We start from the raw sequence: 24,503 nt of genomic DNA, 5'->3' as shown, positions 1-24,503 counted from the left end.
GCTATCACAAGTAAAATCTCCAATATATTGGAGATTTAAATGGTGTTTATGACTGAAACATCTTTACTAAACTGCTGGGTTCTTAAATTAGAGGTTTTAGGGTTAATCAAATTTTTTAGCTTTTACATAGGACTTTCTTCTTTTACTATTTTTTTGCCTTTGTGTCACCGAGTTCTTGTATTAAATATTTTAGAAGCTCCAACCGTAGTGAACCTTGTAGTCATCAAAAGACAGCTGACATAATGACTTCAAAACTCAGATCTTCATGACATTGTGTTTGGTTTGAGACCACAGTAATAGATATATTATTAAAATGCTACGATTGTCCTTTGTGTTAGAAAAATGATCTTTGCTAATTTGTATGAATTAACGTAAATTTTCAAAAAGAAATAGAAAAAAGTTAGAAGTTCCTTTCTGGCATTCAGATGTCACTAAATGTGGATTATGAATGTTTAAAGACAGTGACTTTGACTTCCAATGATTTCCCAGGTATTTTGTAAAAATGAGTAGGTAAGCTTGGCACATGTGAAATGGCAGTGATGCACATAATCTGGGATGGGTGGTGGTGATGCAGATATATATGAAATTTATCAATAAGATCCACATGTCTGTTTGCTTGGCATAAGGTCCGGTTAAAGTGGTTCATTGCCTGCTGACTGAGGAAATGGAAGAGCTTTCTTACGAGAGCTTTCCTGCTTTTTTTTCATCTATTAGAAGATCGTGCATTTTTCATTTAATTTTTAGTGGACGGTTTTGTAATGGAAACCAGGCATTTTCTTCTTTGTTACATAACTAATTCTCCTTTTTTTGAAGTGGTGGAGTATCAGCCACTTCAGTAAATGACAAAAGACGCCTTTTAAGCTTTTTTTGATACTCTTTCATCTTTAATTACTTTAAAAACTAATTGAGTTACAACTTCAGTTGTACAATTGATGCATACAAAATTATCAGTTAAGCAGCTCATTAAAAAATTTGCATTGCTTATTCTTACAGTGCTTTAGCTTTGAGACAAATTCTACCTTAATCTTGCATAAACCCACAACCACTTATCAGATCTCAAAAAAAGGTTTTTTTCTTAGAAGTGGGTAAGAACTGGGTGCTATCCCTTGCACTCCTGAAAGTTTCCTGTGATGAGACTGGGGCAGTGTTGTGCTTGTGACCTGGCAAGTCACAGAGTGACGTTGTCACCTCAGCTGTGCAAGGCTCAGTTTGTTACACAGGAGTTTATTTGCACAGTGCATTGTGCAGGCAGATTTTTGTCCTTTTAGTGGGGCTATTTTCTGTGTGTCACGGAATGTATTCCCCTTTGGAATTTGTACCATTTCGTGCAGTAGTCCTTGGAAAATAATTGTGCTGTGTGACTGAGATGGGTTAAAGGCCCTGAGATGGCCCTGCTTTCCATGGCCAGTTGAAGGTTTAAAAATTAAGTATAAAATTAATTAATTAATGTGTGAATGCCTGTCTTGGAATTCTGTAGAACTTTCAGTTTAGGATGAGGGTTTGTGCAGCATGTTGCACATGGAAGTGTTTGGTAATAAACATTAGAAAAGATATTGCCAATACTACTTTTTTCAATACTGCTTTTTAAATGTAGTGGCTACAAAAGCACGTTTACCTTTAAATATGCAGTTAGATTTCAATAGATATTTTTTCTCCCTGATATTACTTTTACTGGTTTTGAAAGAATTGGAGCTGTCTTCCCATTTCTAGATTAATCAATGCAATCTTAAATCAATGCCTAAAGAAGAGGTTCAGTAGCTGAATTCTGCTAAAAAAAGTATCTCTTACATTAATCTATGGTTTTCATATCCTTTGCAACTTCTCAGTGTTATTAGATGCCCAAATAACATATTGGAAAAAACCAGTCCTCCATGTGTAAATGGCTAAAAATGATCATTTTATAGCTTTTGGAAAATGGCATTGATGCTTTTATATCCTTCAGGTCAGTACCTGGATGAGTTTATTCACTGCATCCCTTCAGTGCACTCTGTACTGTGGGTTTAGTGAAGGTGATGTATTTATTGTAGATGTCAGAGGCATCCAAAGGTCTTGCTGTAATTGAAACCAGCACTGAATTTTGTGTTCAGTTACATGCCCCAGATTTAGGAACCTCCGGGACCACAAGAGGACACCCTATTCTGCAGAATGACCTGGAATCACTCCTGCAGACTGACAAAATACTGTCCAGTGCTTTGCTAGGCAAAGTATTGGAGCTCAGAGGAGGGAACTCAACTAGAGGAGAGTAATGTAGAATAAAATACAGAGAAGTATTATTTTCATGCATAATTTCCCTGTTTACTGCGGTAGAAGTCAGGGAGGTCAGATTCAAATGCAAAGTTGCAGTGTTTGACATTGGGCAAATGCAAAAAGAAAGCAGAATTTCAGCTGAATGAGTATTTTAAAAAGTTGAAAAATCAAATATTATATATATTCATCAAGTAGCAGCAGAATTTGAAAATATTTAAGAAATATAACTCATTATTAATAATAATATAAATCTTGATCATTATGTTTGCAATGTATTTTTGCCTTTCATTTGTTTTCCTTCAGTTGGGACAATTTATATTAAAAGTTCATGTTCATGGTATTTCAAGAAATTATGTAAGATTAAAAACTAGCTTTAATGCTTGAGAAAACCTAAATTTAATAACAGAAAACCAATTAGTTGAAAAATACCTGAAAAGAGGAAAGAATACTGCTTTGGACAAGTAACCTTTTTGCAATTACAAAGAAGAGTGTATATTTGCCTTTCAGCTTGGTAACCTCATTTTCAAAATATTAGTTTAACATTTGAATTTATTAAGTTAGAACTAAAATAAAGCAGGGAAGAGAATAATTTCTTTTATAAATGTTGATTTGAATGAAGTTATATATTTGCTGAAGGAAAATAATAATGCTTGCAAGAGTCCATGTATTAATTTCCATATATGCTAGTCCCCATACTATGTATCTTCTACTAAAGATCTTTCAGTGCTGGTAGGAAATAGTTGTCAAAAGCTTTATAAGTAATCCTGACAAGAATAAGAGTTCTTTCTTGAATTCATCAATGCTTTGTTGGAGTAAAACAAGAAATATATTTGTTCCCTTGTTGCGTGTATAAGAGAAATGTCATGTACTCAGCATATATTTAAATTCTTTTTTAACCTGCAGATCAATTTCTTTAAAACTTAAAAATTTCACCTGTGTTGTTAACGTTTGAACTGTTCAGGTTTTGTAATTTTGAAACACATTCCCCCTGTATCAGCCTGGTTTGTGATTTGCTCAGTATTTTCTGTGTAGCTGTATATACCAAGATATGTAATTTCAAACTGATTTTTTGTACATAGTTTTTTTTTTTTTTTTTCCTTTTAGCAAGTTTTTGGGTACTTTGGATCTTTTGAACTCGTCTGTCCACTCTCTCTGTTTGTCTTTGTCACTGCTGCCTTCCTGTCAGGAATGCCCAGGACAGGCTGGGTTCCATGGGGCAGCCATCCAGTGCAGTGTGCCCACTTCTGGGAAGCTCTATACAATCACAGCACTTGACTGGAAAGGGTTCCCTGGGGTTTTTGCAAACAGATATAATTTAATTTTTTTTCATTTAAGATAACATTTACCTTACATTTGGCTTCTGAACCTTTACTGATGTTGTGTTGGTATCTCTCAAAATACTGATTAAATATTAATACATGAATATTTACTGGGCTGACTAGTCTAATTTTTTAAATATTGCAGCAGCCTTAAAATCCCAGTTGCTGCTTCTGCATTGGGCAGATTATAGTAATTGAGTAAATATAGAATTAAGAATCATCTTGCAAGAGTGTTGTCCCAGTAGAGGGCATATGAAAATAGAAATGGTTCTTTAGTTCCACTGAAGACCTGAATTCACTGATTGTCTAAGTGAGGAGAAATTGAATCAGGTAGCTTTGCACTGAGTGCTGACTTGACTGCATGATATCCTCTGCTTTCATTTAAATACTGGATACCCCATATGGAAAGGATACACAGCACTTCGCTGAGATCAGAAGAGTGACTTTGCTGTGACTTCTCAGTTGCATTGGGGGAACAATACAGAACTCTAAAATAAATGTTTCAAATCTTAGTTCAATAAAATGACTATGTACTTTTCACCTATCAGTGGCTAACCTAAATTGTAGATTAATTTGTATATGTCTCTATTTTAAAAAGTTCAAAAATATCATGTGCCTGTATTAAAAAAGATTCTATTTGTATATACACATATACATGAGCATGCATATGACAACATCAGTCAGCATTTGGGATATATATGAAGTTGGTTTCTGGAATGTATGTTGTGATTCTGCAAGTTCTGCTCCCAGGAGCTCTTTCTTTCTCCCATTTATGTCAGTGGAAACTTGCCTTTGCTCACAGAGTGCAGATGGATTCCTTTTCTTTTGTTCCCAACAGCAAAGCTGCCTTTTATCAGTGTTTGGTCTGTTTGCCTGTTGCTAAAGATAGTGAGGAGTTTAAGATAGGCTGCAGGATAACTATTTTAGGATTAGAAAGCAGAGAACATAAAGATTTTATTGCAGCTAAAAGAAAACAATAGAGCTTCCTCTTGTGCTTATAATGTTTATTGGTTTTTAAGGAAGTTTGTCAAGTAGATATGTCTGGCTCTGTGTTATATATATATCCATATATATATGAAGAACTTTGAAGCCATTCAAATTAGAGTTTGAGGGTTAGCATTTTTGCTGTTAAGGGTTTCACATGGTGTCATTGCTGTGTAACCCCTGTCATGCATTTCTCTCCTGTAAAAGCTGATTGCCATTTTTGGTAAGCAGGACCTGTCTATTCACAGACAGTACCCTCTTAAAGCTGCTTTTAGACCAGATGATGGAGGAACTAAAGTCCCTTTGGAGAGGGATGCAGCATGATAGGAACAAGGTTTTTTAAGAAACACACACACCCCTCCCACATAAAATATGTATTTGAAAATGGGAAATATAACAATTCCTGTTTAACTAGTACATAGACAATAACAGAAGGCATATGGAATGGTTGAAATAGGATGGTGCAGGAAGCATCTTAGAGGAGGAAGTAATTTCATTTTAGATTTGGCTGTTTTTCTGTCCAAATTCAGCAAAACAATTCAGGGCATCCTGAAATTTGTGTTTGGCTTGCATTGGAATCAGAAGTACAGATATATGTGCTTTTGTCTTCTGTGTGATTTAGGAGCTCATATTAACTATCTTTCATCAGGTTAGTTTGTCAAAGTCAGACTGTCAGGGGGAGCTGAGAAGAAAGCAAGACTTGTTGTCAGTGCCCGTGGGACAGGGGGCTAAATAATGTTTCTTGGTACTAAACTTTGATATCCAATGTCTTCAAGTAGAATTCGTAGAAAATTATGTTTCAGAATTGGGATACATTTATTAAAGGAGAAAATCTTTGAAAATATAAATCCTCAAGTTATATGTTAAAAATTTGAAGTTAAATATTGCTTTCAGTAATGCTACTTAGGTATGATGTAATATAGAAGCTTAAATTCTGTATTGTTCTTGATTTTCAAAGTAGATTTTAATTTTTAACCTCTTAGTGGACTTAACCAGTGTATTGAGTTATTTTCATACAGTCTTTTGCCTTGTGGGTTATAGGAAAAATTGTAGCTAATATATATTGGACAGATATGCTTGTGCTATAGTGTGGGTAAAAGGAAAAGAAATGGACCCATTTGTATTGTGTTCAAACCAGGAAAGGAACTCAAATTAATCTCATATATGGTTGTATGTGGCAATTCTATAATATACCATAGTTTTTGTGCCATTCTAAAGCCACAAAAGAAACTTTGTCCTGTAAGTTCCCTGTGTTCCTTCGTAGCCGAAAAGTTCAGTTCTCAAAGAAGCTTTAAAATGGCAATTGGGACTAAATGAATACAATCTGGTTTTCAAATATGTAACTTCATTGTGGTACCATACAAACAGAAATAAAAATAATGTGACTCCTGGCATAGTCATTAAGATTTCTAGTCACAGCACACCTGTTTCCTAACACTGTCACCTGCACACTGAGGGGGAATACAGAGTATTTCAGCTTTTGAATTCAGATCCTCTGGGTTTTCTACTGCATAAGACTGCAGTTGATATTTTATGTATACAGCACTTAGAAAAGAGCATTCAGTTCTTCTTCATTTCCATTTTTTTGTCATATCAGTATCCAAGAGAAGAGAAATAAGTCAGCAGGAAATGGTTGGCTTTTATATGACAAATACTTTATAGTAAATGCTTCCCATTGTGTGGCATGAAACGTCTGGGTTACCTGAAACTCGGCATGAAGGTTAAATCAAGCCGAGTGCAGAGCAGCATATTTCATTTTCAGGGGTCTAATTTAAAAGGTAAACAGTTCTCCAGCTTGTGCTTCTCCATCTCCATCAGAATGTCTCACTGAATTAATCTGTTCATTTGGTGCTCAAGGGCACCATTTCAATGAAATAGTGAATTGAGTCATTTTCTTTTCAAGTTACAAAAATTTCCTGCTAATTGCTGTTGAAGTTTAGGAAGAAGGACTACAGACTATTTAGGGTCTACAAAACAAAACTTTGCCTGTCAAGAGATGTTTTTATTCTTGCTGTCTTGTAATGCTATAATCAAGAGAAGCAATTTATTCTAACAAATTATTGAATATAGAGCCCATAGAAACAGTTCAGATGGTGTTGCTTTGCATCATGACATTATGGGGAAAAAAAGGAAAGTAATTTACATGCTGCTTGGACAACTGCTAGATAAAAATATGGCAGTTTTATAACAACTCATGCGTCATTTAGATATTCTAGTAGCCTCCTGGTATAAAATGAAAATATAAAAATAAATTTTCTATATTTATTTCTTATTGTGGTGGTGATGCTAAATTACCAAGTTACTTGGATTAATAAACTTCCTTTCAGAGAGATCTTAACAGGGACACCTAATTAAAAAAATAAAAGTAATACTTTCTTTTTTTGAATTTGAAATTTTACCCACATTTTTCTCTTTCCTTACATATCACTGTGCTTGATTTCACCTCTCTTCTCCTTCCCAAAATGTATTGTTTTATAAATATTGGCAAATTTTAATCTTAGTTACTATACAGCTTTTTGGGTAGTTGCTGGTACTAAAGATATTTAGTGTTAATTTTTTTAAAAAGAAAACTAAGTATTGAATACTTCAGATCATATGAAATGCTGAAGGCACTTCCTGCATGAAAAATCTGGTTTTCTTCATTGTATCATGTAAAGTATCTTTGCATGAAGGAACAATAAATTATGGGCACTTTATATTCCTCATTAATTCAATTAATATTTTAGAAAACAGAATCATCCCATCAGAATGTATCTGAATAAAATTTTAGTTAAAGAAGAATCTAGAATTTTGCATGAGAGTTAAGGTTTTGTTTTGTTATTGATTTTTTTTTATCACTGTAAGCTTACTGTATATAGAAGCTTGTACATTGTAAGCAGTGTATGTACCATGTTTCTAAAGGATTTTGAGGTGGGTTATTTTGTTGTTATTTTAAATTCAGAGTCTGTCTTTATTGGTCTTCAGGGCATTTTCAACCAGATTAAAGAATGAAATTAGGAAAGAAAACTGCAGTGTTGGAGAGAAGCACTGAACTGAGACACATTTTAACTAATATTGTTGATAGTTATTACTGTAATACAGGCTAGTGAAGAAATGGATCTCAATTTCATGAACTGTTGTGTTGTAGTTTGCAGAATCTCCTGAATAAAATTACAGGGTAGACTGCTAATACTTTATCTGAGGAGGAAACAGAAATAGTGTTTTCCTATTCAATAGCTGAGCAAGAGATGAGCCCTAGGGGTCTTGCTGCAGTTTTTTGTTGATGCATTTTCATTAACAGTTGATTCCTGACCAGTTGACAAATTAACACATGGTTGGCACATGTCTTTAAATAACAAAATATTTAGATGACACTGGATTTTATTAGCATCGCATTACCAAGTTCTTTTTCTAACAGTGGCATTAACCACAACACTAAAAAGAGATCAGTTTTAGATTTATTCTCAAGCTTTCTTTTTTCTGTTGGCATATTTACTGATTAAAATGCTGCTGTGAATAAATTGGTGCTTGACTGAGGGCATTGCAGGACTGTAGCTCACACTCAGCGTGTCTGCTACTGGCCGTGTTTGCAGCAATGCCTTTTTCAAACTACTTTACCTAAAAGCACTTTTCTGGTACCATTGAAATGAACCCAGAGCTGGAGATGGAAATGCATCAGCTATTTTAGTAGAGAAACACAGAGTAATAATTACAATTATGTAGTAAATCTCTGTTTAAAGGAAAATAGATTTCTTTTCAAAACTGACAGTTCCTTGATTTCTTCTTTGTATCTCATCCTCTTAAATTGCTGTTTGTTCCACTGAACAGTAAATGGACAAAAAAAATCTCACACTGGGATGGGGAAAATGACAATTTTATGTATTGTATCCCCTTGTTATGTTGTATAACGCTGGCCTGGTTCTGCCATACAGAATCTGGCAATACAAGTAAGATGGAAATTTTAAGTTTATGTAGTTTCAGTAATTTTGAGATGATTTTTGTGTAATATGGTGGCATCTGGTATATTCAGAATTGGAAACTGTACCTTCCTAAAAGCTTTATGATGCAATAGTTACTTAAGGATAGATGTACTGAAGTTATATTTTACTGTGACCTGTGCAAAGGTGTCAGCTTGTAAAGTGAAAATTTGCTATATAACTTTTAATTACAAACTTGTGAGAATGACTCAGCAATTGAATATTTAATTAGCTCACGTCTCAGCTTCTGATTGCCAGCTTCATTTTGAGGCTAGCATTTGGTGCCTCATAAATAGATAAAAACTGATATGGTAATTTTGCTAAGACTGGTTGGCTAAGATGGTGGAAAATATTAGGCTACATTAGAATAACCTGAGTTTATTTCTTCATTTGCAGGTTCAACTTTGAATAGCACTATTGTCAGCGTAATTTAGGATGGGATGCATTGTGTGGTATCAGAGGCTGATTAAAGTCCTAAAGCCGTATTTCCTTTCATTTCCTATTTCCCTTTATCTTAATTGAGTTGCATTGAGCCCTCAGCTGTTTTGTTGTTTGGTTTTGTTTGGGTTCTCTTTTCCCCAGTGCTACCAGCAGGAGGTTGGTTAAATGCTAAGTTATGATTAGAAGCTCAGGAGCAGTGAGTTTGATGTTGATTGCAACAGCACCAAGCCCAGAATCTAAAAGTGTTTTATCTGTCCCTAATTCATGGCAGGTAACCATGGCAATCATAGCATTTCCAAAAGCTCCTGGAAAATATTTGAAACATCTTAAGTGAGCTGTCCCATTAATAATGAAGAATACCAATGTTTCACCATCTGTTCCATACTAGCAGTGTGTATAAAAGACCAGCAGTTGTGTGAAACAATTTAAACTGCAAGTGGGAATGAACTTGGCTTGTAATGAAAAACTGCAAAAGAACACGACATAAAATATGGTACATCAGGACTCTGCGTCTTAGTTTTACACCATAACATCATCTTCTAATATATGTTGAGAGTCTCTAACTTTTCCATTATCTATTACAATTTTTAGAGATTTGTAATTTGATACTAGCATTTTGCCACGGGCAGAAGAAACGTGGCAAATTATCAGTCAAAAAGAATCTCATACAACATTTTGGGAGACATGAATTTCAGATTAAAAATATTTTACCCGATGTGTTTTGATGCTTCTGTAATCTGAAGGAGTTTTTTGCTTGTTAACTGAAATTTTGTGGTCTCTTAATCAAAATTGTGTGCTCTTGAACTGTGGGGTGGTAAATTACTTTCACTGTAGTTAGTGAAGAAACAGTAGCAGTTTTATTTTTTAGAAAATATGTCTAAAAAACTTCAGTGAAAAAGTGGGTCTTTATTTAAGTACTGTTATTTTATCTTTTTGTGCATATATTTGTTTCCCTAGAAATGAAACTACGAAATCTAACCTTTAATAATGTGAAAATGCAAAGGTTTTTTGCAAAGTGTATATATTTGTAATTTTAACAAAATTACTTAGTCCTCAAAGTACATTCACATCAAGTGTATGTAAATGTGTATATTGAACCTTAGGGGAAGGTCTTTGCTGTTTTCTCTGTGAGTACATATGAAAATGTAGACTTGTATCGACTCATACAATCACCAAAGTTATGTACTAAAAGTAGGGGGTGGGTGTCACTGATACAAACCTCAAGCAAAATTTTTCCCTGTATTTTTTGCTTGTAAATAAAAGTAGGTGTTTGTTTACGAGTTGGAATGTAAAGTACTACCTAGATTTCTGCTGTGGATAATTGGGCCCAATGAAAAGAAGGTACCTTTTTATAATTTAAGACTGAAAAAATTGGCCAGGCTTTGAGCCAGTTGTGTTTTTCTGTTACCAGTTGTTCTGTTTACTATATTGTGACAAAAACTCTTTATTACTGCGACAGCTTGGCAATAACAACTCTGTGCTAAAATCACTGCTCTGAGTAGCTGACCTGCTGTTGCAAAATGCACGTTTAATGATAAAGTGCAGACCTGGAGCTAAATCATTTTGACCTTGGTTTACATTGCTTTGGTGATGACAACGAGCCTTAGTACATGGTACAGAATTTCATGGTAGATTGCCTGGTGTTTGTTTTACAGATCAAATTCATGTCAGAGTAAAAGAACATTTTTAACTGTTTTCAGGCTGGGTTTTTATTTTATTTGCCTTTTTCCTGGACAAATGTCAGAAAAATAGCCATATTATAAGCACTAATTTGTTCAGCTGTAAACAGCAAAAAGTGCCTTCCCTAAGCATGTTCTGGCAGTCTTAATTAGAAAAGTCCTTTGTGCCATTATTTTCTGTAATCAAGGAGACTCTTTAGAGTAACATAAGGGATAGAAAGTACCTGCATTCAGGATTTTGGCCCTTATGTCTATAACAGAAGTCCTTCCTGTGAAAGATGATGTTTTTTGTTAAACACATATGAAGTACAGAAGTATTACTAAAGGAATGCAACTTCTGCTTAAGAGAAAACTTAAACATAATTGAAATTATTTCACTGAAAATACTGTTGCCAAAGATTTGTGACCAAAAAAAACTTTAGAGCTGAAAATGCTGAATGTGGTATTTAACAATGGAGGTTTTCTTGTGAAAGCCTAACTGGCAGAAGCGATGGCAGTGGAATGAGCAAGTGCAGTGAGGGTGAGGCAGCTCTTGGGAAGGGCTCTGAGCTGCCCCCGGGCGTGCCCTGGAGAGGCTCATGGAGCAAAGCAGGATTGTCCTGCCCCATGGCACAGCCCGGCAGCACCTGGGCCAGGAGGGCTCTCGCCAAAATGGGCTCAGGTGCCAAACGTCCCCTCTGCTCAAGTGGTTAAAGCTTCCAGAACCAAAGCTCTTCCACAAACTTTTTCATCTTCCCAGACATCTCCCATGAGTCCCTGTCTTGTCTTCGTCCCCACGCGGCTGGTGGCAGCAAAGTGTCCCTCCCATGGGATGATGTGGTGCTTTAAATCCTCGGAGAGCAGAGAGGGGAACACAAGGCTGTTCCTTGAGCCTCACCAAAGAATCCAGTGGGAGTAAAAACCTCAAGAAAAAGAAAAAGAAATAGTAACATAAGTGCTATTCAGTGCTAATTGTTTAATTAGCATTGAACAGCATGTTTATTTATTATTATAGTTCCATTTTATGGTAATATTATGTGTCATCATGAATTAAAATGTTTGCTTTGATGTACCCAACAGCTTGTATAGGCTTCAGTTCCACACATTGTCCTCCTGCAGCAGGGCAGGGAGCAAGCTCTGCTCTGCTCTGTCCCAGCAGCAGCTTCTCTCAGCTCTGGGAACTGCAGGTGCCCCTGCAGAGGGGCTTGGGGGGAGTTCCAGCACCGCAGCTTTGCTGGTTTAATAAAGGATGAGTTTCAAACCGCTTGCAACACAACTGGTGTGTATGTTGCTGAAAAAAACATGTGACTTATAAAAATGAAATAGAAAAGTATATAATATGTAGGGGTTTTTTTTGTTTTCACTTAGATCTCCATTGAATTAATTTATTTGGTTAATGAATACATTAATTAATTTTTGCATTATATTACTACATTGAGTGAAATGTATTAATGTAGACCTGGAATGTTGAAGCAGGACTGGACATCTGTGTACGTTCATATGTAGAAAACAAAAATAAAATGAATCTGTATATATTTTGGAATTTCATGAATTTAATTAAACAATGTAAGCACTGCTTAAGATTTGAAGTCTGTAAGTATGGATGCCTTCAGCAATTTCTTACGCCTTAGGGGACTCTATTATGTCCCTACAATTATGTCTGATTTGTTATTCCTAAAATATGCCTGTTCCTGGTAACTTCTAATGAGAGGGAAGAACAGAAGAAAATGTCAGTGAAGGTTCTAGGAATGCTACAGCAAATTCCTCCTGAACTCGAAGGAGGATCCTTGCTGTGATGGTGTTGTTCTGTTCTATCTAGGGAAGCAATAACCTTCAGATTTGCATCCCCTGCATGGCAGCATGGGCTGAACCTTTTCCATACAATGAATTTATTCAGTGTTGTCAAATGTATTTATGGTGTTTTGTTGGTGGGTTGGTTTTCTCTTTCCCCCCACCCCAAGAAACAAGAATTAATTTCAATGCCTTTTCTTACAGACATAAATAATACAGGTTGGATAGACACATCTTTTAGATAATGGTTGTTTTTGAGAGCTGTAGCTGTCTAATAATAGGTTTGGCTTGGTGCCTGAAGAACATACTGTGACATTTAAACCAGGTGAGCTGTGCCAGCCCGCCCGAGACAGAACGCTCTGGCTGGAGCATAAAGCATCCAGCACCTGATGTCACTGAAAACCTGTTAGAGCTCCCTGTTCCTGGGAAATGTGTCACCTTTAGACTATAGTCCACTGCAACTGTCATCCCTCACAGGGAAGAGGTTTCAATGACATGGAAGTTATGGGATACATGGAATCTTGCTGGCTGTGATAAACTTTTAACTTCTAGGTTCATCAGCAGAATGTGGAGTTTGTAGAACTAGTCTATTTGTTTGGGCCAACATAGTATAAAATCCTGGATCTAAAATGCTACAGAAACTTCAGTTAAACATTTTAATGAGAGTTGTGATATAATATTGAAAAAAATCTACTATATGAAGACATAATCACAAAATAAGAATTTAATAACATAAAAATGCTGGGCAGATAATTATCCATTCTGGAGTTTGTGTACCCAACATCTGAAAAGTATGATTTGGGGACACATTGTGGCAGTAAATCAGCATTTACTCCTGCAAGACTGGTAATTCTGGATCTCAAAAAATTGCATAAATTGTTATGCCACAGCCTCTGTGCTGCTGTTCTGCTCTGCCTCTCTAAGATTGCAGTGGTTTATGGTCCAGAGAAGACAGATTCTGCCAGAGAGAGGATCTGACATCCTGTCACTGGATGTTTTTGTGAAACAAGTTTTATTAGGATTCATGGTTTTCCTTTATCTCTAAGGACAGAGTCAAGGGGTTTTTGCATATTGCCAACATATTTTTATAGCTATAATAACAGAGATCATCAAAAGATCGATTTTTATGCTTACCAGGACTGTTTAGTTACATGATGAAGTTGAGAAACATATTCTTTGTGCCATTTATATTTTTTCCTCTCTATTTTTAGGATGCAAAGTTTGTGGAAGAACGACGCAAGCAGCTACAAAATTACCTAAGGAATGTAATGAACAAAATTATTCAAACTGTGCCAGAATTCACAGCCAATCCCAAAAAAGAGACACTTATTCAGCTGATGCCCTTTTTTCTGTAAGTATCTGTCAAATACTCAAGAAAATATTATGGTTTTTTCATCACAGATTAATTTAAAAAATCATGCCATAATCTGTAAAATCTTTATATCAGTTCTTTTTTTTTAAATAGAAGGCTCCTGTTCATATTGCAGGTGCTTTTGTTATATTTAAAGGTCTATATGACATATAGAGTATATTTTTGTTTACTTAAATGGTGTTTTTGAATGAAAATCACAGTGTAAATCTTTCAGAAATATCTAAGTGACTTTAAAATCTGCAATCATACATGCTCTTCAAACATTAGGTATTTTCAATTTATTTTATTTGGTCTTTCATAGTTTTGTTTTGTTTTTGCCTGTGTGGGGTTTGTATTATTTTTTAATTTTTGTTTTGGGGGATGGGGGTAGAGCATATTAGGGTCCTTACTAACCAAATAAAAAAAGTCAAGCTGTTGAACTCTTTTTAGCTGAATTTTGCAGTCTGCTGATGCACATTTTGATTTCATTAATGTTGAAGTTGAATATGTCCAGAAATAACTTCACAGTTGTCTGTTAAGTATCTCAAACCCTTTGATAGCCCATCATATAAAGGGTATAATCTGGTAAAACTGTCCCTTTTCCCTTTAAACTTATTTCTTCATGTATTTGTAAATATTTAAAACTATTTAGGAAAAAATACTAATGAAAATTTGTATTTGAAAGTTGTGTTCTTTCACTAGTAATTTTTCAGTGTAATGGTTTTTCACTCCTACACCTGTACAAATTATGTATAGGTTGAGCACTCATTTGCAGGAAATCCTCATGTGACATTTGCTGTCCACGAGCCTCTGCACAGGGTTTGTGCATCCATGCCTGTGAATCCATGGGTGGATTCATTTGCAGCTTCAAGACCAATTTCAAATGAATATGTTTCATCACAGCACCCATATTTAGTTGTATTAGTGCCTGGTCTTTTGCAGAGTGTGTCAGATTTTCAAGTTGAAATTGCATTTCAAGAAAGCTCTATTTATTAGAAAATGTAATAGATGAGTGGAGGAATGCCAAGATACATTCTGTGGCATTCATGAGTTTCCAATTTTTCTGTGGATTTGAAATCCATTTGATGAGACAACTTGCTGATGGTGTTATAAATGGTGAAGTGATCTTTGTGGAGAAAATTTCTTAAGAGATTTGCCTTTTGCTTCCTAAGAACTTATTGTCTAGAATTTGACTAAGGGGCTGGAAAGATGGAAATGGTTTAAAAGTTCCAGTTGAGGGGCCCATGTGTAGCTTTTTGTTGAGTGATTTTGAAGAAGTTATCCTTTATGTTGTACTTAGTTTTGGTTTATAAAGAAGAGGGGGGCAAATATACAATACATTTGCAATTGTAAAATGTAATTGTAAATGCCATTATACTCCTTCTCCTGTGGGTTTTTTTAAAAATCTTAATACACTATTGCTACAAAAGTAATTTATTACACTATTTTTTGGTTCTGAGAAATTGCATTTCAAGAATAGTATATTTATCATCTCCTGGCCACTTATATCTGAAACAGAAAAAAAGTGTCCTCTACCTCCTCAGCCCTAAACAATTGCTTTCTGATACTTTCTAAGTGTGTAAGTAGAATTTAGATCTCATGTTTCTGGTTATTAAAAAAGTGCCAGGTATGGGGACCCGCACAGGACAAGATGAAAATCACAATCCATGTAATGGGTTCTGCCCCTGCTGCACAAGTCTGAGTGAACACCATTTCCCTGTTATAAAACCCTCCAACTCTATATCTTCTTATAAATGTAATGTAGGGAGAGATTCAATCAATTTCACAGAAAGAGCAGAGTTTAATTGAGAAGGCAGCACGTTTAAATCCCAATATTCTAGGGGTACAATTTAGTTAGTGAAGCATTGTGATACAAAATAATGCAGTTATCTCTAAGGAGAGAGAATTGCTGAAGGAAATTGGCCAACACCATTTATCACCCATTCCTAATCACCTCTGTGATGCACTGCTCTGGTGCTAACCCTGGTGTGGGTGTTCCACAGGTGGCAAAACAACTCTTTATTTTTAGAGATTTAAAAAAAATTAATCAATTTCATCATTCTTAACACATTGTGTGAGACAATGGGCTGGAATGTTCTGTGGTATCTGGACATTACGGCAGAGATTCTGTTCCTACATGTATCTGTGAATTATTTCCTGAGAACTTTTTGTTATATACCAGATGTATCAGCATTCTCTCTTGGCTAGTGTAGGTAGTTCTCTCTGGGAATACTAGTGGGATTCTGGAAAAATTCAGCTGTTGAGCAAAATAACTACATTCCTCATCTAAAGCAGCAGACAAAATAGCTTTTTAATGCATTTTACTACGGAGATGTCAGACTCTTCTGCAGCTACAGCAGCAGCATTAAATTAATAAAAAGACATTTTTTAAAATGTGCTCCTTCTATCAGTGTCTGCAAGTGCCATCATTTCTAGGCTATTTGAACTCTCTATGGCCTTTATTATCTGAGAGTCATGACCTGGCACAGCTGGGGGTTTAAAAAGCATCTGAAAGAAAATGCATTTCAGTTCCACTTCAGATTGCCAACTTCTCCAGTATTATCCTTCCATAATGGATTTTGAGCTTCATCAACAGGAGACCTGAAATATCTTGGAGTCTGTGAATTGTTTATTACTTTAATCAGTTGTAACCTTTGTACTGTACTTGCAATTCTTCTGTTCTGTTAGGTTTAATGATATTTTGCTATAAAACACTGTAAATACATACAGAAATTCTGATATATTTAATTTTTCCTCTGTAGCACAAAGTATGTACGGTTGCTTGCATCTTTATCAATGAAGGAGCAATTACAAAATATTGAGGTATTAGTCCTATGACTGTGCTGTAGTCGGTAGTGGTACCTCAGTCTGGGAAAAAAAATTACAGACTTAATATGCATAAAAAATCTCCAGAGCATTAGATCTATCTGTTAGGAAGCAATGAAATATAAAATAAAAAAAAAATTTGGTCTTAAAGAGTTTCTTTTCACTGCAATATTACGTGACCAGGCTTCAGTGTGCAAATGAAAAATCCCATAAAGGTTATGTCTGATTAGGCATCCTATAGGTAGAAATTACAGGGTCAGTTTTAATTAATCACTTTTAAGACCTGATTGTGGTCTTAAAATATAATTACGGTGAGCAGAACATAGGATTAATATCTCTAGCACTGAATCTACTGTTAACGAATATTGCCTGAAATTTTTATTGTTTGTTCCTTTGGGAATTCCTCCCTTTCAAGTGCAGTGGTTCCATACAATCAGGCACAGATCTGACAAGGAAAAACATTTAAATTGATCTGTATGAAATAGTCTGGCACTCTTACAGAGAAAGGAATTGCTTTTATTTTGAAACTCACCTAACAGTTTGCAGTACAATAATGTGAATGAGTTTGCTACATTTCTTCCCGTCATGGTATCAAATGCTCGTGGTGACTCGTGGAAGTGTCTCTTGTTCTGAATCCTTGTACTGTGAACTGTCATTGATATATTTTTTCTCTTGTCAATCTCTACCACTTGTAATCTCAGTTTGTATCTTTTTCAGTTTTGATACTGCATTAGCTCAGTCACAGGACTGGTCAGAGTTTCCCTTATTCCACTTTCATGTCTTAATGTCAAAAATAGATTCTGACTCTACTAATTTGTCTGTTTACATGCTGAATAAAAAATTCTTTTCAGTAATAAAATTGACATCAAAAGATAAATTTTCAGTCCATGTGGAGCAGAACCTAAATCAAGAATTGGCACTGCTGAATTAGATTGCTACATCTGCTAGCTGGTGAAGGCCTTTCTGTTAATACTTACTAAAATGAACGTTTATTTGCACTTATGATTGGTTCATTATGGATAAACAAAGCTGAGTATAACAAGTACAGTTGTGTTTTAATCACATTTTTATCAATATGAAAAATTATCACACATACAGAGCTCTTCATAAATATATATAAAACGAGGAAGGATCTTTGGCAACAAGAATCACAATTCTTTGGACCATATAATTGAGTCTGTCAATATAAATCTTTATATAGATTGTATTATTTCAAGTATGTAAGAAGCTAAAAGCTTTAAAAAGTTGGGAAGAAGAATTCTAAAGTTCTGTAATGGTCTAATTTTCTATCTCTCTAGTTTTTGTATCAATTGTTCTCATTTTCTAAAAGAGAATTTCTTTCCAATGCCCTCATAATGGACACAAACTGAAATGCAGAGAAAATAATAAAACCCCCTTTTTTCCCACTGTGAGGGAGATCAACCCTGCAGCAGTTTGCCCAGAGGTTGGTGACACTCTGTGCTTGGATTTGACAGGACACAGGCCTGGGCAGCCCAGTGGGGATTGGCTCAGTGATCTCCATGGGTGCCTTCCAACCTCAAATCTGTAAATCTGGAATATCATCTTAACTCGAGCTGTGTTTTACATCCACCCTGTACAAAGAAGTGTTGGCTAAATTACAGCTGCTCACACCATGTTTGTTACCTGTGAGCAAAAGAAAGTCTGGACATGGGAAGCTCCTACAACACAGACTCCACTTGGTAGCTGTGCAGAGCTCTTCAGTAGGAATAGTGCACTTTGCTGGTTCTTCTGCATTGCTTGGATAAAAATACATGCAAGAATGGTATAAACACAGTTTGGTGAATGTTTTCACAGATTGCTGTGCTAAGTACTTTTTTATCTCATATTGTAGGCCACAGGTACATGCTACACTGGTTTCTAAATAACAATTTTATGTTCTGCTGAGCTGCAAAGCTAGACATTTATTCCCTTGTGGGAGCTGCTCAAACAGATGCTTTAACAAATGCAGAGAATCTGCTCAGTAAATCATCAGCAGGTTCTGTTGTCTGCAGGATGTATTTGAACACCAAAGGAGTCATCAGTTCTTTGTAATGATTAGAGGACTGTAATTTTAAAAAAATATGTTGTCTCCATCTCCCCTGGGTGACATTACTAGGGGCATGTTTCATAGCAGAAGTTGTGTTCTTAGGTGTTTTGTGTCAGTTGTCTTTGAGTCACCAAGTTAAATTGTAGTAAAAATAATTACTATTTCTACCTCTTTCTCATTTTGTAAAATGCTTGCACTCTCTTGGAAGGTAGAGTTATGAGAAATGTGATGGAGAGAAACTAATAGGCAAATTTCAGTGCCAGCCAATCAGCAACTCAAAAAAGAATGTCATCCTGGGAATACTCCTCTCAGGTTTATTTAGCACTAAACAGTGTTTAAAGCCAAGTATCTGCTTTTGGTCTTGCAGACAACCAAGTTAAAATATTGTGGAAGAATAGATGTTTGTTCTGAAAGAATTGAAGGATTTTGGTTTGGTTTGTGTTTGGCAGTTTTCTCATCTCTATTTCAGTTTCACCTGTCAGTGTGTCATTGAGAACATTTAAATGTGTATATTAGGGGTATTATGAGGTAAAAATAATATTAATTTCTCTACAATACCATTGCAAGTATTAAAATGTTGCTGCCCAGTAGAAATGAAATAAATCTTTTAGGCAAGTTACTGTGAGGAACCTGTGAATGTTGTATTTCTGGGTTCATTTCAAAGAAATTGACAATTGACCCTTTCAAAGTGAGTTTTGAGATACTTAAGAGGGATAAAAACATTTGCTCAGACTCAAAGTTAACTACAGATTGGTGCAACAATTATATTTCATTCAATGACTTCATCCCCACAAGGGATAGGTCATGTACAATAGATTTAGCAAAGTTTTAGTGTAAAGGATGAAGCTAAACCTTTTCACAGAAACATGAATATTAGTTAAAATAAGATTTCTGAATATACAGACATGAATATATTTGCATATGAAGATAGAGGTGTGACTCTTGTGCTGTTACTGCATCTTCAGATAAACAATAAGATGGAAAGCAAGCAAGCAGTCCCTGAAATGCTGTAAAACAATATTGAAGCAAAGTAAGGAAGTTTTAAATACAATTTTGAATCGGTTGGCTTCTCAAAAACTGAGTTGATGATGACTTCTTAAAACTATTAGGGAGCATATCTGTGCCTTGGAATGAATGGCAGCACTTAGCTGAGGCATCCTCCCGGGCTGTGGCCAGCTTGGTGCTGGGGTGCAGCCCCGAGGGGGCAACCTGTGCTGCCAGCTGGGCACTGCATGGCTCCAGTGCCTCCTCAGCACACCCCAGCTATGCTGTGGAACTGCAGTAAGCTCTCTGCTAGAGGATAGCAGCACTCTGCAATAAAATTTACATGAACAAACTGGAAATAGCATGTGCTTAAATATGGGACTTTTAATTAGTAAAGCACCTTCTAATGGCTGAAACGTGCTAATGAAACTAATTTATTGCTATGTTAATTGATTGATCTAATGTAGAGACATTACACAATATTTATCTTTCAGTTGAACTGTGTTGCCAAGCACTGATGATTGTTGAGGTAAAAATATCTTAGATATCTAAAGTTTGATTGTCATGTTCAGATAATGCAGGAAGTTTCAGTGCAAAAACGTGATATTATTTTGTGGAATTTTTGTTGATGGTAGACTTAAAATACTTGAATTTGAGTGGATTGTTTTTAACAAACATAGAGTTGTCTCACTGTTATTCTTGGGTTCTGCATTCCTCACTTTGTAACTGACAGTTTTGGTTTTAGTCTTTCATAACCTATGATGCTTGACATCAGACTTAAAAAAAGCATCATGCATGTTTTGATCTAAGTGAAATGTGAAGAAGTAGGGCAAAAATTGTTTGGTCAAAGTATATGAAAATTCAAACTTTCATCTATTTCCCTTCTGCAAGAATTGCCTGTTACGTTGTGTACTGTGGTTTTGCACATGCTGAAGTTGAAGATGTGTATTACATGGCATTCTTCAAATGTCTTAAATTTTTCCTTTCCCTGCTCTGAGTAGTTGAGAGGGAGAAGAAGAAAGAAAAAAATACATCAGGAGGAATAGAAAGAGTGATAAAATGGGCAAGAAAATGCAGGATGAAAGAGGCCTGGGATGCTTGATGTTAAAAAAAAGAGGGGTTGAATATAGTAAGGACCTATGGATAACCACTGGTACTTTAGGCTTACTAGAAGCATTTGGATTTATACAGCTGGTTTTATCCAAACATGTGAAGATGATAGAATTGTAGATTTTCATTTTACAATGGATCTACCTGGGCTTTGACAGGCGATTTGTGAAATAATTAAAGCTTTGTATAGGGCATGAACAACTGGCACACGCTCCCATTGATTGTTCAAGTCTGTCAGGGAGCATTTACTGCGACTCTGCTGCTGCTTTGCACAGGGTAAAGAGCTGTCCTGCACCCTCTGATTTTGCTCTTACCAGTGGTTTGTCTTTTTAAATGGTCTGAACAGGTTCTAGCACCTCTGACCTGAGCTAGGGAAGGGTGGTTATCATGGCAATAACATTAATAGCAGTCACAGGCTTCTGAGAGTTGCTGCAGATGGAAATAGATTCCAAATACCCATCAGCACTTAAAATATTTGCTGACTTCAACTTGGTTCTGCTGTTAGTAGTTTTACAGAAGTTAGCAGTCAAGCAACTGCTCACTGGAATTTAAATGACTTTTTTTTTGATCAGGAAGAATATTTTGCATAGTCCCTAATGATTAGCATGAGGCATATAGAATAACCAACAAGATATGCCTTTTGTATCAAAACATTATAGTCCTTTACATGTCAGATAAAAATTAAACAAAGTCAAAATTTGGAATATATAAATATATGTTTTGATATATTTAAAATTATTTTTGTAATGCTGCTGATTTTCTTCTCAATTGTTAAAGTAAAAAGGACTAGAAAAACTGTTTGCTTTTCTTAGTTCTTTATTTCTCTCAGCTGCATTTCTATAGGTTTTCTTTTCCAGCAGGTGGTCTTATTAAATTTGCCAGCAATGCCCAATGCAAATAAGTTTTATTCAGGTAAAAGAATCTGTTTATGTCTCTTGAAGTTTTCTTCCTTTTGCCCCCAATTTCTTGCTGTCAGTTGCATTTTCTCAGTCTTGCAGTTTTAAGGCACCACTGAGTCAGAAGTATTTGAGTATTCAGAAGTACAATTGAAAGGACTTAGTACTGCAGGGATGGGTAATAGTGAAAGTATTACAGAAACATCCCTCTAAGCTCACCCTAATGAAACACCTCAGTCTTGCAGTCTTCCAGGACTGAGACACCTCAAGGAAAAGGTGTTTGTCATTTTTGTCTTGGTGTGATGCTCAGTAAAGCTGGGGTGCTATTCAGCAACTCCATAATGCTGAAGAGGTTTATGTGTTTTATTTATTGCCCCACTATTGAGCCTTACCATTAAAAAACAAAGAATCAACTTCACTTTGAAATGGTGTGACTTACACCAATTACCATCTCAATAAAGACAGTGAAACTTGCTTTGCTGACATAATTGAAATGAATTGTTTAACAGACTTCACAAATAGGTGTTTATGAGCATATTTCCATCAATTAGGTTTTCATAATGCTTTTTTATATTCAGAGTGACCTTTACTGTGGTTATGAGAAGAATAATTTAGTGCATACTGTACAAGGATTGAATACTCTCCAGTCACCATTGGAAACATTTGAGGACTTGTGATCTTTACAGTTGCCTTGGAATAAACTTCTGTTTAATGCTGCCTGAGAAAATAAGAATTATGTTTAAAATTACTGAAACAAATGACAGAGGGGCTATGCTATGATTCCTTTTGCATGTGTAGAAATGTACAGGAAATGTTCTCCATTGCATTGGTTGAAAAAATGGGACAAAAATAAAAAGCAAGTATATTGACAGCAACAGTTATAAAGCACTTTGTGTGTTACTAACTGATGTATATTGGTTTCCTTTATAATCACACAATTTATAAAGCTCTGGAACAAACAGAATATGTTGAAAACAGCCATGGTCAATGTAAGAAAAAACTTAAGTGCTTTACAAAAGGAGCTTTTAACTGTGCTGTGCATTTTGTGATGTTCAATTCCCATCTGTCTTTTGCAAGGAACTGGCTGGATCAGGATGTTTTTGAATGGTTTTTTTTTTCATTGGGCCCCATGAATTCTATCATCACTTTCTAGCCTTTTTCTCTGAGTTAATAACAGGCTTTGTAATGAAAAAGCGTTCCCAGGGATGAGTTGTGATTCTCAGCAGCACATCCTTCTTCCTTGCTCCTTTGCTGCTTGCCAGCAAACTCAGCAAGTCTTTAGCAAAAGACAGGGTTTCTAAACTCTGGGGTTTGTGTCTCTAACACACTGAACTTGTGGCAGTGCAAGAAGATATCAAGATTTTTCTGATAAAAGAACTCAGAGCCAGTTAAGTTTTGTGTCATTACAGCAGTGATCCTGTTTCCTTGGTTACAGGTCACATGCACTCCCTTGTTAAAAAGTGAATTCTTTATACATTCAGGCATTTCTGTACTGAGCAGGTGTTTCTGAAATTGGTAGCAAAAAATAGGCTCTGGAGCCAGGAAAGAAAGTTTCACTTTGGAGGTTGGGCACACCATTCCTGTCAGCATATTTACTGCACACTCATGTCTGGCATGGTGTTGCCAAAGTGAATCAGAAACTGTTTCTAATTAAACACACAGAAAAATCCTGCTTCTATTTCGTCCATATCTATCTCATAAACAATGGCTCCAATATTTTTAAAGCTCCTTATGCCATTTTTGGATCTGGAACAAATTTTTGCATCTGGGCTATGAAAAGTAGAATGCTGGAAATGCTAATACAGTTAAGTGTGCAGGACTTCAAAGTCCTGTCCTCATTCTTGATAGCACGAAAGCACCTTACTGGAGATAAGGTATGGAACAATCAGTTTACTTTTTTGCTTTCAGCCATGTTGACAGCCATCTTTAGACCTTTTCTGTGTAGTGTGGTGTGGTTGTCCTAAGTGACTAAAAGAACAAAGATGTTCTTGTCAGATGAGCCATATGACAGCTGTACCTGACACTCAAATACAGAATTACTGCACCTTTCTTGTAAGCACTGTGGTTTCTACCAAATTCTCACTTTATTCCCTTCTGATTATCAGCAGTGGTTAATATATTGAATTAATGACATACAGGAATAGAATTTAACCCAAGAGGATGTCATTATCATAACATGTTAAAAGGCACAGCACAGTGTCAAGATGTTAGTTTAAATTAATTTAATAGCAGTGCATAAAACAGGAAAGTCCAGATTGCAACAGTGTAGTTGTTCACCAGAGTAATTCTTTTAACTGGAGTGACTTGATCATTAGGAACTTTCAAATGAGGTTTTCAGCCTGGAGGAGCCTACTGAAAATACTGGAATTTTTCACAAAATATGTTTGGGAAGTTAGAGCAATAGAATAAAAATTTGTCAAATACTGAGTAGGATTTGCTCAGGATTTACTGGGCTTGGGCAGTGTCACGCTGTGATTGAGCTCTGGGTGGCTGAAAACCAGAGTGAGTCAACAGGGACTTGAGGCCTATATTGTAATAAAGGAAATGTGAAACAAGGGCAAACTGAAACATGAACAGGTGAATTGATTTGAAAGAGATAACTTGATGTTGTTAATGCAGGAGGGAATTGGTTTCCATGGGGAGCTATGGGAATGATGATTTCTGGACAACAGAGGTTTGACTCACCAACATAGAATCAACTTAGCTCAGGAGTTTGTTGAGAGAATAATTGGGCATGAACAGAAGCAAACAATAGCTGGGTTTTAGTGGGTAACAGTGTTGTGGCTGCCAGTGTGAATTATTATAGATAGAAAACTGGAGAAAGTAGGGAATGCAAGAATGAATGAGCTGAATAAGAGTAGAGGAGTGCTGTAAAATGTAATAGGAGCAAGAG

The 24,503-nt window shown here is 35.8% G+C and overlaps 1 protein-coding gene across 3 annotated transcripts in view; it reads left to right on the top strand.

Moving 5' to 3' along the window:
- Nucleotides 1–24,503, top strand: part of SNX29 (sorting nexin 29) — a 98,314-nt gene that overhangs the window by 56,239 nt on the left and 17,572 nt on the right. For 2 of the 3 annotated variants that reach the window (XM_068206805.1, XM_068206807.1), the window contains exon 20: nt 13,608–13,747. In XM_068206805.1, coding sequence (XP_068062906.1) covers nt 13,608–13,747 — 140 coding nt within the window. Of the gene's footprint in view, nt 1–3,351; nt 5,714–13,607; nt 13,748–24,503 lie in introns of those variants that run through there. The other variant, XM_068206806.1, reaches the window with a different exon arrangement.

This window comes from Anomalospiza imberbis, chromosome 16 (assembly GCF_031753505.1).
Source record: "Anomalospiza imberbis isolate Cuckoo-Finch-1a 21T00152 chromosome 16, ASM3175350v1, whole genome shotgun sequence".
In the NCBI taxonomy this organism is placed as follows: Eukaryota; Metazoa; Chordata; class Aves; order Passeriformes; family Viduidae; genus Anomalospiza; species Anomalospiza imberbis.
Note: the sequence above shows the minus strand (reverse complement) of the source record. Positions and strands in the feature narration are given on the sequence as shown.